This window comes from Gopherus flavomarginatus, chromosome 1 (genome assembly GCF_025201925.1).
Source record: "Gopherus flavomarginatus isolate rGopFla2 chromosome 1, rGopFla2.mat.asm, whole genome shotgun sequence".
Lineage (NCBI taxonomy): Eukaryota > Metazoa > Chordata > Testudines > Testudinidae > Gopherus > Gopherus flavomarginatus.
In genome coordinates, this window is record NC_066617.1 from 178,289,083 (window position 1) to 178,304,076 (window position 14,994).

A 14,994-nucleotide genomic window follows, 5' to 3' on the forward strand; every position below is an offset into this window, starting at 1 on the left:
CACTATGAAATGAAACAGAAGCAAAGAGAAAATCCAGCCAAGGAAACAATGTGACAGCCAAGCTTTGGGAATAAATGCATTATAACACTGAGTCTTTTTTTTTTAATGTTTGAGTACAGCCAGAGCTCTTGTTCTGAATTATAGGTTTGGTTCACTTAACCTCATTTTATAATGTGTTGCAGGCAAAGAAGCATTCTGTGGCAAGAAGTAGAAACAGCACGTTAATCGCCTGCTGAGTTTGAGTCAGCTTGATGTATCCTATTTGTGAGGTTTACATATGCAAATTAATCTATTAATAAATTAGTAAAGTCAGAACTGAATTTTAAAAAGATCATTTGGTAAGAGTCAGAAGGACAAATTATGCTTGCACTTACACCAGCATACATCTAGAATAACATCACTGGTTACAGTGGAGTTATACCACATTTACACCTACGTAAGTGAAGCAGGATTTGGCCCAGTCAGCCTAAAATAGGTGGTGTTCTCATCTCCACAAGGCCACAGACATAGGCAGTGCAAAGTGAACTTAAACTGGACTAAAGAATTCCCCTGACAGAGGGAATTTCTGTGAGCTTTAGGCTGATGGAGCGTGCATAGCCAGATGCTCTTACCCCGAAGTAAAGGGAAGATTATTTGTTGTGGGATGAGACTCAGTTGGGCTGCGTTACCAAATTCTTTGGGCACAGCTCCATGCTGTAACACCTGGGAAACCCAATGGGGTGTAACTGAGGGCAGAATTTGACCTATTTTAAAAAATTCTTTTGTTTTTAAAATCCATGCTCTTTACCCAACTGTTCTGACCTGATTTTCCTCCTACTCCTCACTTCAGTATTGTTAGCTGATGCAGCTAACTGAGCTGAATAAATCATGCTATGGAGCACAAGTGCGTGTGACAGATACAAGTCGACCAGGAATCACAGCAATGAGATGCTCTATCTGTTAGGCTTGAAAAAAGCATCAGCTTCTGAATGCATAAAGCCAAAGTGCTGTAAATCTCTCCCATCGTAAAGCCAGATTATGGCTGATGCTGTGCAGGTGCAGTAGGCTCTCTTCCCCACTCCAAGGTAGCTCTGCAGGTGGCAGCTGTAGTTAGGCAGGCTGTACAGGCTATGCTGGTAGAGCCAGTCGGCCCCAGAGAGGAGTGTTTACAATGGCGAGGGCTCCACACTCTCCATGCTCTCCAGCAGAGCTTCACTGGAGGAAGTAAAAGCTATAACTTTCAGAAGGTAGCACATGACACTAACCAACATACCCTGGGGTGCCTTTGGAGGCACTGGGCCCAATTCACCTTAGCCCTGACCTTCGTATAGTCATTGCATAGCTGCTAAAATATGCTACCACATCAGAGTGGTGGCATTTGCATCTATTTTGCACTGGGGTAAATGATGCCCCAGGGCAATAGTGAATTGAGCCCAGAATGCCTCCAATGCTACTTTAGTGTAGCGCCTCCTCTTTTTCACTCAGGTTCTAGAGAGACACAATTAAAGTTCTACTGTTTGGAAAGAACTGCATCCTGAACAGATTGTTTCCCCACTAATTAGTATTTCATGGCTTCCTGCACCTCCACCTCACACCACCAATTCACCTCAGTCACCTGGATGGCCAGAGTGAGAAACCATAGCCAGAAAACACCTGACCACTCAAAAGGAAAAAGTCTTTAAAATAAAACAGGCCAAACCATTCAGTTAGTAAGCGAATAATCTATAGAACAGATTCAAATGGCAATTTTAATGCTATCAGACCACAGTGATGTTTAAAGGAGGGCTTTTTGTTTGGTTGGTTTTTGTGTGTGTTCAGAGCTGCAGAGACCCATGGTGATGACATCCAGATTAAAGAGAGCAAAATCTATTCTCTGTCTCCAGATTTATTCAGTAATACTAGTCCAATTTCCAACTTCCAGAAATAATTATAGTACTGCACACGGTTCACATCCTTCAAATAATAACTAAACTATATTTTAAGCTAGTCTGTATTATTCGTATTGACTCTTTTCCTTTGGTGTCTTTAACAACAGTGCACGTTCCCCATCACCGATTGCATCTCAGCATGTATTTAAGCTCCCCTTTGCTATACACTGCAGCATTAGATGAAAGTCAATCTCCTTCAAGGAAATGCATATCCTGTATCTCTCCTGTCATGGGATGAATTAGGGTACCCTATCCAAAGTCATGTTCTGATTAGTTAGTTGAGGCTTGGCCCTTTTGGTGATGTCACAACTGTGTATTAACTACCAACGAAGCCTTGATTCCTCATTGCATTACTCCGTGTTTTGGCATAACCCCACTGAAGTCTGATGGAACCCAAACAGGCTTCCAAACCTGCCTGGTTTCCTGCCAGCTCGCCCACCTAGCTCCGCAGCAGCCTGGGCTTCCAGGGTCTGTGCTTGTCCCCACTGATTTCAATGGGGTTACACCAGCATATAACAAAGAGTAATGCGAAGAGTGAATCAGGGCCAAAGATCATTTTATTGAGACTTTCATCTGTTACTCTTAGAAATTCCCATAGCCTCTCAGTGTTACTCTTATTTACCGCTATAGAAATTGCAACCAGTACTATTCTAGATATTAACAGCCCTCTTGTGAAGATTTGGGAAATCTCTGAACAGGAAGATATGGCAGATATGTTGCTACCCACATCACTATTTCTTGCGGATGTTAGCGGGAAAGGGAGATACAGCTGACTCCTTGTTCTGCTGAAAGCTACTTCTGAAAGACAGAGGTATAACTAGTAATCTGATATTTGCAAATCCACTGGCTGATAAGTTACCATCTTCCTCACTGAGTATGTGTGTATTCACCCATGGCAATATGATCATCAGTACCCACTGAAGTCAAAGTAAAGACTCCAACTGACTTCAATGGGCACTAGATCAGGCCCTATTACTAGCCATGTGATAATAAGAGGACAGGACTGACAAAAACGAAAACAAAGCTGCCAGGCACCAAAAGAAATGCTTCCTGTGAAAAAAATTAAAATGTGTATATCACAGTGTGCATTCTGCAAGCAGTTTGTACTCACACCAGAAATACTGATTTGTAGAATGGCCCTGTGAAACTGTATTAGAGCTGGCTGGAAAAATTCTGACAAAACATTGTTTCATTGACGTTTGCAGATTTGGCTAAACTGAAATGTTTGTGGACTGCTGGGGAATCCAGGGCTTCAAGGATCTGTAGCTAGCCAGGTGTAGTGTCCCATAGCTGTGGCTCCATCCCCTTTCCAAGAGCATTTAGGCATTTTTGGTTTTCATTCCTAACCGTAATAAAATAAGATTTTGAAATATCAAAGTCTGTGAAACAGAATTACCTTTCTCCAGACAGCTTTATAGAGTACTTCATGGAGAACTGTCTGCTGCCATGGAAATGCTTTTTCCTTCCACAGATAGCCTTTCCATAAATTACAATTCCTTGAGTGGAAAAGCAGGAGAGAGGGACACCGAGATAACTTGCAAAGCCATTGACTGATAAATTTCAGATTACTAGCTTCGCCTGTCTTTCAGAAATAGCTTTCAGCGAACATCATGGTGGGGTTTTATTGTTATAAGGAGACTTGCCTGTTGGAAAATGGACCAAGACCACAAGCCGGCCATCAGACAGTAATGATGATATTCAGTTACTAATGTCTGGACTTAAGTCAGCAATCTTTAACAATCCCCTGAGCTATCCAGTCCACCACGACCAGGAGATTTTCATTGCCCCACGTCCAGTTTGCACGTCATGGGCCAAATCCTGCTTATTAAAGCAAGACTTGCTTAGGGTATGGCTACACTTGCAGCTGTACACCGCTGCCACCAGGAGTGCTCCCACGACGGCGCTTTGAAGTGCAAGTGTGGTCATGGCGCCAGCACTGGAAGGGAGCTCTCCCAGCGCTGCATGTACTCCACCTCCCCGTGGGGATTAGCTTACAGCACTGGGAGCCGCGCTCCCAGCCCTGGGGCACTGTTTACACTGGCGCTTTACAGCGCTGTAACTTGCTGCACTCAGGGGGGTGTTTTTTCACACTCCTGAGCGAGAAAGTTGCAGCGCTGTAAAGCACCAGTGTAGCCAAGGCCTTAGTCTTCCCTTTCAGGATATGGCGGTGCCTCAGGTTCCCTGTTGGCTGGAAATCTCTCTCTCCATGTCAGGGATAGTTTTAGACCTCCAGCCGGAATAAAATACTCCTCCTTTCCCAAGGTAAACAAGAGCCCACTGGAAAATGTCCAAACAAAAAGCCTACTCTCGATTTGCTCTCTGAGCCACAACCCTCCTTCCAGGGACCATGGGAACTTTTCCCCTTCTGAGACAACCAACTGGTTACTGGGGTATCAGCACATTGCTTCTTGGAGGCTGTGCTGAGGCATAGGTGGGCCCATGTTCTCCTTCTGCCAAAGCCTTCAGTCTGAGCAGGGGCATCATTTGCTATGCGGCAGGGCAGACTCAGTTGCCCTTGCTCAGATCTTTGTTTGGCCTCCCACAGACTTTTCATTGGTCTATATGCTCCATTCCTCCCCCCTACCCCAGCCTTTGCAAGATAGAATACATCACATATAATGTTCTACATGCTGACACAACTTTGGCCCCCCTAGAATTTTTCTGAAATGATGCCCATGACCCTGAGGCCCTGAAGCCCTAAACAATAAAGTAGCCATCTGCTCCAGCCTCAGACATTCCCACTTCACTCTTTCTTCCCATCCCACAGCCCCTGAGTTGCTTGCTTGTCTGTCTGCCTCTTAGGCCTTCTCTCTCCCTCTTTTCCAGGCTTCTTCATTACATCCCACGCTCCTTCTCTATTGGTAGCCCCACCCTAGGTCTTGCTCAGACCCAGTTGCTGAAGAGTAACAGTGGTGGGTGGTGCTGCTAATCTCTTTCTCTAGGTCTCTTTTTCATGGAGTATAGGGGAGCATATTTATAGCCCTTTCCCAGCATTTCTTGCTGTAGGCTGCAGTTCCTATTAATCCATCCAGGAACTACAACCCCCGAGAGTGCTTTAATCCTGGGCCAAGACAGTAATAGGAATGTTGGGCCTGGGGGCTGCCTTAGCCAGCATGCGCCGTTACAAAGACCAGCTTAAATAACTCTGCATTCTGTGCAGCACTTCTTCCAAAAAACTACTCCCACTATAGCTAGCTATACACACTGCAAGTACATAGTTCTGATTAGCTACTGGCAGGTTCCATGATTCGCATATGGTGGGCCACATTATCAGCTAGTGTAAATAGGCCTACAGCCATTGACTTCTCTGAAGTCTATGCCTATTTACAGCTGTTGAGAATCTGTCCTTGTATATTTTATTTTGTATTCATAATATGGAGCGGGCCAGCCCGTTTCAATGAATCACGAACACAGAACTGCTGACCTTGGTTTACAAAAGCCTTTTAGCAAGGCAGCTTTGTCGATTTTAGTGTAATATGAGAATCCCATGTGATATCTTTTTTATTCAAATATAATGTAATTAAACAGGGAAGAAATAATCATGCAAACCAGTAACACCAGAGTCCAAGGGCCAATAAACCAAAAATATAAGGTTGGTTTTTTTCAATTCAGTACTTCATGCCAATTCAATATACTCAGGAATTGGTAACTTGCTTAAAAACTTCAAAACAAATCTGATGAGTTTCAGGAATTTGCTTATTGCTATTTGCACAGTTTTAGGGGGATATGTTAGAATTCTATCATCAAAACATTGCACTATCTGTAACAGTAAAGATAAAAAATTTCTTAGCTGTGAGTATATAATTTGGCAACTCTTATTACCGTTGTGTAAAGTACAAAAATTGTCTTTTGTCATAAACTATTTCTTAGTTTAAGCCAAGAAGGGAAAAAATCTCAGTTAAACCTGACATTTCATTTTTACATGACCTTGCTGGGCACAGATTTGGCAGCTTATAGTGCAAGAAGAAACTATTAAATAGTATAGACATATTAATGCAGCTGGCTGCTTACCTCCGAATCCAGGTCTCATTGCAAAGTCATGGTCATCAATGCGGAGAAGTTGCTCGGACTTTAGTGGGCGTACTTTGGTGCTGTCTAATTTCCTCATTTTAATTTCTCGTTTGCTGTGTTTTAAAAAACAATCAAGTCAGGAGCTTCACTGTACTGACTGACATTTACAACAATGATTAAATTAGATGAAATGACTAGATTACTGGATTGTGGGCAGTAACACAACCACATGAGAAAAAATTAGTGAAAATGGGGAGGGGAAAGACCCAGAGTGAAAATGCACAGTAGAACTGTATTGAGGGAGAACATCAATAAGATATAAAAAGTTAGGAGTGGGACACACGTCCCCTTCTATCCCCTCAGAGGTTGCATCTACGGGTGTGGGAGAGACTGTATCCAAGATGGATAAATACTTGTTGAAGAAACTGATACATTAGTTTTCACCCAGATACCTTCTAATCCTGTTTGGAAATAACATAATACGTTTGCAGCTTTAATGCATGCCATACTAAGTCATATGTATTACTGAGGGAGTGCTTGCTCAACGCTCTTCATGATAACATTGCTATTATTTTTAAAGAGCTCTAATGTCTCAATGGTTTGCAGCAGGACTCTGAAATTTGGCAGTGAGATAATCCTGGGGTCAGGGAGGTGCCTTTTGGTGTCCCTCTTAAATAAATCATTCAGATTTGGCCAAGTTAGGAGCCGAAAAGAAATCAGCATTTCCAATTTGTATTTTGTTTACTACAGCTCATTCTTAGATTTAATGCCAAAACCAGCCAACACTCCATTAGCACTGTGCATGGCGCCATCTTAGCATGCCCTCCGCCGCTGAACCTCCAAAAGGAACACAGACAACATAGATGATCCTTTTCCTGTTGTTGCTGGAACCAGGACACCATACATTCTAGACTCATATCCAGAGACTAGTGTTAAAATTCTGTTCCCTTCGCAACACTTTTTATTAAGCAAAGGCTCAGACCTCACCAAAAAATTACACAAGATGGGAACTGAACTTAAGTCTTTAACATGGCAGACTCATGTCTCACCCACACTGTCTCGCAGAAAGAATGTTTTGAATCTTAGTTTGGCTATGCTGTGTGCAAAGCGTGACTACTCCCGCATATGTTTCTACTGTTTCAGTGTGTTACATGTCCTCCACCAGTGGCTGGCTTACAGAGGCTGCTCCCAGCTATTGTAATTACTCCTTCAGTTGGTATGGTAGAAGTCTCTGCTGAAAGTTCAGGGTTCAACCTCCTTTTTTGATGGGGAGGCAGAGAAATAATGTTAGTGGTACATAATAGAATATGTTTTCCTCTTTTTCTTTTTTAAAGAAAACCCAGGAAATTACAGGATAAAAATATCAATGTTAAAAGAATGTTAAGAAGCTTGATCAGTTATTATTTATTATTTTTATCACCATACCCACTAGGAGCCCTCATCATAGATCAGGACACCCTTGTGGTAGGCAAAGAATAAGAAGCCATATGCAGTTACTGTGAATCATGTGCTGCAAATGTACCTTTCTGCCACTCATAAAGTGGATTTTTCAATGTGTTTAGTAAAATCTGTATTCACTAATGCAAAAAGCATAACAATATTTTGACAGTCAAAATGTTTTGTTCTTTATTGTAGGAAATGAACTAAGAGAATAATCTCTTTCTCATGTACTTTTGGTTAATACTTTAAAATCTTCTTTGTGAGAGAATGCAGACAAATAGCTTTGGATGGGAAAGTGGGTTACTCTATTAAACCAGTGAAAGTTGTAGGTTAAGTAACATTTTCACGAGATTCTTTATAAAAGGCCACTCATTTAACCAAGGCCATCTGTCGGCAGTGTCCCTAATAATCCTAGTGCAGGCTGAAAAGGATTTCCCCAGGAGGAAAAAGAGGTTGCTGGAAAGTTAGGCCCTGTGGAAATGGACTGGAGATAATGCCCCCTTTAGAAATAATGCCAAAGAGAATCAAACAAAGAAAAATTAAATGTATTTGGCTCCTTTCTGTAGAAATGCTGCTCTGCAGCTGCTAAGCTCTGGGATCCTCCGTGGCTTGGAACCTGCAGTCTAGTCTCAATTCCACTTAATGTTGCAAGTGGTCTACAGAATACAAGCATTTGAGGCCAGATCCTCAGTGGGTGTATACCTGCTAACTCCATGGATTTCAAGGGAGCTACGTCAATTTGCACCGGCTGAGGATCTGGTCCTGGAATTCCTCTCCAACACCCTTCTCTTTGTATGGAGGTCAATGTTGACATACTTCTCCCTTTTATCTTGCCTACCTCACAGTAGTTTCATGTGGATTAATTAGTTAATGTTTGTAAAGCTCTTTGAAACCAAAGATGTTATAATAGCACCAAATATTGTTGCAGTCATACAGCCACAGGTCTGTACAGTATGTCAAGCAGGATTCTACTGTGGATGCACATTCTCACTGCCAGACTCCCTCCCATTTTGTGAATTGTTATGCCAGTGGTGGATACTGGATCAACAGCCAGAAACTCAAGTCTGCTATTCACAGAGCAGGACAAGGAGAGGGAACCGTAGTATACACATCTCTCTCAACTCCCTACCAACATTCCTCAACTCAGACAAGCAAGGACCACCTTGAGGTGTCAGACAGTAGGTCAGTCTCCATTCCCATGCAGCTCTTCACCGAGTTGCACGACTAACAAAGTACCAGTTATTTCCCATTTTGATTGCGGGATTCTTTTTTTTAACGGACAATGAGTTCAGTGGTGATGACTCCTAGATATTTAGTTCATTTCAGACAGACTGCTGAACAGTCAGAACTTTCAGGTCTGCTTGGCTTGGACTGGATTTGAACCTGTAACTTAAAGATGAGTCATTACTAGTTCCCTGAGATGTGCATCTTTTCCATCCACCTCAGTTATTAAGTTGATTGCTTCCACTACCATGTATTTCTTATACACAAATTCAGCAGGAAATTCAATGATTCAGAGGTGGTGCAGCTGCCAGAGGAGTTCAATGCTGTACTTTATCAACATATGGCATGACATGAATAGGCGACAAGTCCTGTGCTGTCCATTATTACACAATGCTATGCATTCAGAATATGGGGAAACAATCGTCTTCCCTTTCTTCCTCCCATAAATTTAACTATTTATCAAAATTTCTCATGCTTTCATGATAAGGCAGAATTTTGATGGAATGGGTTATTATCAGCAATAGATTGAGATCTTGCATTTTTATTTATATATTATAATGTAAACACATTCAAAGGCCTCACATGTATGATATGAAATTGATCTATACCAACAGTTGCTAGGGGGGCAGTGGAAAGCCATTTCACCAAGAAACTTAAATGCAAAAGGCTTTATGTCACTTTTTTTCCTTTTAAAGCAGCCACCCTGATGAAGAAAGGCAAAGGAGAAAACCTCATATTTTTAAAGCCTGCCTTTCACTGTAATAGTTAGATGAAATAATCCCAAGTAAAAACTAAATAAAATATATTACACCGCTTAAGATTTGGGATTTGCAGTTAGACGTGGAATAATTCCATAAATTAAATGTGGCAGATAACTATATTCCAGAAGAGTAACATACTGTAACATGATTAAAATGAAAACCTACTTAAACTAGCTTTATTCTGTTGTTGAAAAAAGCATCTGGATACAGTAGTTATTACACTGATATTTAGTGCAATCAGGATAACATAATAACGATAGTATAATGCCAACTTTAGGTATGAACTTGTTTCTGATAGTAGAAAAACACTGAAACACTTGAACAACTGTATGTTGACAGTAATACAGTAATCACAATACTTAACTCTTCTGTGGTGCTTTCCATTTTCAAAGAGCTGTACAAACATTATCTAACTGATCACATACACACACATATATAAGTATTTATAATCACGATACAGAATGATCAATGATGGAAACATTACTATAAAATATAATTGCTGTTTGTCTCATGGGGGCACCCAAATGCCCCAGTCAAAACTGGGGCCCCACTGTGCTAAGTGCTCTATGAACACGAAGACCAGTTAAGTAGGACTCTGAACAAAAAAAATGCCTTCTTAGGTTTGGTGACAGACACAAAACGTTTATTAGCAGAAGGGCAGCAGCGAGCCAGAGAATACAGCTTACCTGTTATGTTTCTTCATGGATGAACATTTCTGTTGATGATGATGATGAAAATGATGATGATGATCACTTTGAGAACTGACACTGGGTAGTGCAGCTGTTGGCCAGAGGCAGGTGAGGAGCAGCAGTTTTATTACCAGGACCATGTCTACCAAAACAGAAATGCTATGGATTCAACCAATCTGCCTCAATGACCTTTCACTTTTAGTGGTCCTGTTATTTAGAGACAGCATACCATAAAGAGGATGCAGGTATAACGAGGCATCACTGAAAACAGAAGACAAAGGCATCCCAGTTTTGATTTCCTCTCTGAACTCTCCTTTTATTCTAGTAAACTGCAAAAATTCCTTAAAATCCACCTACTAGGGTACCTGCTGTCAAGCAGCTGCAGTTTGCCTTTAGAAATGTAATAAATATAACCACTTCTTTTGTTGATTCTCCGTTTGTGCCATTGCTTCCACTCTTTCAGGGTAGGTTCTTAGTCGAATGAGAGCTTACTGAGTGGGTGATAAAGCAAATGTAGCCCTGTGCAGACAAAAGGGTGATGTCAAACATTTAATCCCCCTTAATCCCACACAACACCATATAAAAATCTTTCATTGTCCTATAAAAATCTGTGCTTAATGAGACAAGGTCACTAAATTAATCTTAGTTACTGTATATATCATCAAAATACTTTTCTACACAGATCAAAATATTTCATTAATTGAGTAAGCAGTGTTTGTTCCACAGATTACTGACATTATTTGCTTTTGTGATTCAGGGTAGCAAGCACAGTGTGACCAGGTGTCTGTTTTTTGACTGGAGCACCTGGTCAAAAAGAGACCCTGGCAGGTCCAGTCAGCACTGTGGACCAGGCCATTAAAAGTCCGGTTGACGGTGCTGCGGAGCTAAGGCAGGCTAGTCCCTACGTGTCCTGGCTCCATGCTGTGCGCCAGAAGCGGCCAGCAGCTCCAGCTCCTAGGTAGGGGGGCCACGGGACTCCATGCACTCCCTCTGCCCTGAGTACCAGTTCAGCACTCCCATTGGCTGGGTACCACAGCCAATGGGAGCTGTGGGGAAGGTGCTTGCAGGCGAGAACAGCGCACAGAGCACCTGCCGCACCTCTGCCTAGGACCTGGACCTGCTGGCCATTTCCTGGATTATAGCATAGAGTTAGAACAGACAGGAAACCTGCTTTAGCCTACGCCACTGCGCACCTGACTGGGAGCCACCAGAGGTAAGTCCGCACCCCAATCCCAAGCCACAACCCCTGTCCCAGCCCTGAACACTCCCCAAAATCCAGAGCCCCCTCCTGCACCCCAAACCCCTCATCCCTGGCCACACCCCAGAGCCTGCACCCCCAGATGAGATCTCTCACCCCCTACACCCCAATCTCCTGCCCCAGCCCAGAGCCCCCTACCACACCCTGAACCCCTGGTTTCTAGCCACATCCCCAGTTAGAGCCCTCACCCCCTCCTGCACCCCAACCGCCTGCCCCAGCCCAGTGAATGTGAGTGAGGGTCGGGGAGAGCCAGCCACCAAAGGAGGGGAAATGTAGTGAGCAGGGGTGGGGCCTCAGGGAAGGGGTGGGACTAGGATATTTGGTTTTGTGGGACTAGAAAGTTGGCAAGTCTAATCTTGACTGGAGAAATATAATTAATTCTGGACAGTGTAACCTGTTGAGAAGAGACCAATCCACAACAACTCTTGTGTCAATGTTTTTGGCATTGAATCTGAAATGTGGAAATTCCCCTTTTTTTTTTTTGAAGCAGCTATCCCTTCACTTTATAATAAATATATAGGACACAACCATAGGTGAGATCGAAGAAACTTTTGTTACCCATAATTTGATGATAAATATATCAACATATTATCATCCATAAAAATACTGGAAAAATTCTACTTTCTGTTACTTTGTAGTAGGATTTTGTACATCATTCCTATGTCATTTTTAACCAAAGCATAATTTTAAAAAAGATTTAACTTTAATTTTTTTCAATAATTTCTTTCTGCCCTGGCTGTATCATAGCAGATCACATCCAGTGCATCACAGGATATTTTGTTAAGCAGTAAAATGGGCTTGTCCCTGCTTCCCTTGAAGCTGATGAGTCTTTCCACTGGTTTAATGGAGGGCAATAACGGATCCCACCATGTAACTAATACACATTAGCGTCATCCCTTTCAAGCCATCAGCAAACTCCGAGCCGTCAGAATCAACATATCATGTATTTAATTTATTTTTCTTTATAAAACAAAGTGAAACACTCATGAAAGGTGCCAGAGTGAAGGTCAGGGAAACTGCAATTCTTCATCAACTGAACAGCACAGCAGTAATTCAAGTTTCCCAGCACTGCTCCCCACCCATGTGTCGTAACCTTGACCCCTATGAACAACTCTAGGTGTGAGAATACAGTACAATCTCCATGGCTTCTCTGCTGAGATTACTAACAAGTAGGCCCGTTGTGATGGTGGTATTTGTGATATGGGCATCCATCCACAAGGAAGTTCACTGGAGTTACCAACTCATTGCACTTAGCCCTGTAAATGACCCATTAGACAGACATGATTTCTAGAGGGAGATTTTCAAAGGTACAAAGGACAGTTAACTCCTATTGGCGTTCAGTTGGGCAGCTAAGTGCCAAGCTTCCATATCTTTGAAAATATCCTCCCACCCTCTCCATCACTATTGATCTGAACCAGGTTCAAACTGATGGCCTAGATCAAAGTTTCTATCCTATTGTTAACCCTCTCTGCAAGATAAACTGGGATCAGAGTCTGGGTGCCAACACAGGGGCTAAAAGTGGGGTACCTCTATGTGGGATTTCTGGCTGGAGCAAGGCTAGTATGGCTACACTGGTAGGAGAACTGGCTACCCTCACCGTACAGGTGTAGCATGGGACATCCTTCTCCATTCGCCTTCTAGAACATCTGACAATATCTGCCTTCCAAAGAGATCAGACTGCCAGATCCCACCACTCAGGTAATGTACCTCCTCTCTTGCAAGAGTTATAATTAAGCCAAAAATAAGGAAAATATCAAGTTAACTCCAATATATAGAAACCTAAGTAGGTGTCATAGAGCTATCCTGTTACTTCTGTTACACAAAGGAAAATAAATAATATTTAATAAACTTATGTAGGAGTTACTCGGGGTAGAGACCATAGCCATTTCTAACCCACCCTCATTAATCTGCCTAGTCTAATCTATCCCATACCCAGTTTGCCTGAGCACCTGATAAAATTACAGAGAAAACAAAACTGAGGTGTTTTTGGTTTCTCTTCCTCCTCCTCAAAGCAAACATTAAGTGTTATTTAAACCCTTCTTCCATTTACTTTTATATTGATCTTTCATATTTATTATTTGCAAGGGCTGGTGTTATTCTGAGAAAGGCATTGTGATGGATGAGGTGGGCCTTACACTTAGTCCTGAAGGTGATAAAATTTGTAGTAATTCTCCTTTCTGTGACCAGGGAGTTCCATAGCTATGGGACAACCAGCAAGAAAGCTCTGCTTCCCAATCCCAGCAATCTGACTGTGTTCACAGATAATTCTGTGGTTCCCAGCGAGCAGGAGAGAGAGGGGTCCTCCAGTCATGTGGGCCCATCCCATGAAGAACCTTGAAATCGATCTGATATTGGATAGCAAGACTATGTAGCTAAAAGAGACCTGGGGATGATGTGTGTGTGTTGATCGGATGTGCTTTAAAATATACTATTGCTAGTTGTCTTTTTTCTTTTGTTTTTGTTTCCCTGGCAGACTCAGAGTTCCTTGCCCTGGAACACGGTGAAGAGATACCAGCTGACTCTGAAAAATGACTGGCCTGCCAGAAGAGTCTGCACCCTGAGTTCCTGTCTTCCAAAATGCAGTTCATCCAGCCTCCTGTTGAAGGATGGACTCTGGATTCCCTCAACTGGGAAGGGGTAACAAGGTGCCATTTGGCTTTGCAGACCAACCTTTGTCTTTTCTGCACCACAGTGCAGTGAATACCTACTCACTGCTCTGTGGTTCTGAAAAGAGTCCTTGGGGGAATTTCATAAGTGTTCAGAGCTGGCCCAACTCGGTACCCATTAAAGCAGTGGTTCTCAAATTTTTGTACTGGTGACCCCTTTCACATAGCAAGCCTCTGAGTGTGACCCCCTCCTTATAAATTAAAAAAACATTTTTATATATTTAACACCATTATAAATGTTGGATGCAAAGCGGGGTTTGGGGTGCAGGCTGACAGCTTGTGACCCCCTCATATAATAACCTCATGGCCCACTGACGGGTCTCAACCCCCAGTTTGAGAACCCCTGCATTAAAGTCAGTGGGTTCTACTGTTGGCTCCAATGAGAGCAGAGTTTGACTGAGGTAAGCATTTTTAAAAATCCCTCCCACCATGTCTCAACTGTGGTATTTTCAAGAATTAATCATGACCAATATACAGGTTCAACCATCACTTAAATGCAGACTTCAGAAGGAAGTCCAGCAACGTGAAGTTGTCAACAGAGGAGCTCCCACTTTCAACCCCTGTGTACATTAAGAAGGGAATCAGACATCACCACTAGCAAAAGGATTCTTCATAATAGAGTTATTCTCATTTTCTCTGTGTAGGACAATATTATACAGAGCAGACTAGAATATCAATATACATTACCATGAAAACAGGTTAATCTCCTGTGCATTTGGCAGTAACGAATCCTAAGAGGAGTCTTCTTTGAAGAGAAATAAATGCAAGATAATGGACTGTGCTTGTAATGGGCTAGCTATTAGTGTGCCTTTGTGTTTATACACAAACAATTAAAATTGACCATCTGGCTCTCTGCTACCATTAAAATGTTTTCTTAACTTTATCCCTTCACTCTACCCCATGCCAAGCTTCTAATGCTTAGCTTTCAAGGACAAGACAGTGTAAAATAGCAACTCTAGAACAAAAGAGCAGCCTTAAACAGCTCCTCCAAAAAGAAACAAAGATAAGGAAACCAACAGATATCAAGGCATGAAGTGC

General features: G+C 42.3%; 1 protein-coding gene across 4 annotated transcripts in view; it reads right to left on the reverse strand.

The window, feature by feature from the left end:
• The window catches only part of GABRR3 (gamma-aminobutyric acid type A receptor subunit rho3), a 45,440-nt gene extending 34,884 nt beyond the window's left edge, over positions 1-10,556 (reverse strand). For 2 of the 4 annotated variants that reach the window (XM_050959093.1, XM_050959075.1), the window contains exons 1-3: positions 10,262-10,556; positions 10,030-10,174; positions 5,919-6,031 (exon numbers count right to left, since the gene is read on the reverse strand). In XM_050959093.1, coding sequence (XP_050815050.1) covers positions 5,919-6,031; positions 10,030-10,174; positions 10,262-10,316 — 313 coding nt within the window. In that variant the 5' untranslated portion in view covers positions 10,317-10,556. Of the gene's footprint in view, positions 1-5,918; positions 6,032-10,029 lie in introns of all 4 variants that reach the window. The other 2 variants (XM_050959085.1, XM_050959077.1) reach the window with 2 other exon arrangements.
• Positions 10,557-14,994: the final 4,438 nt, after the last annotated feature.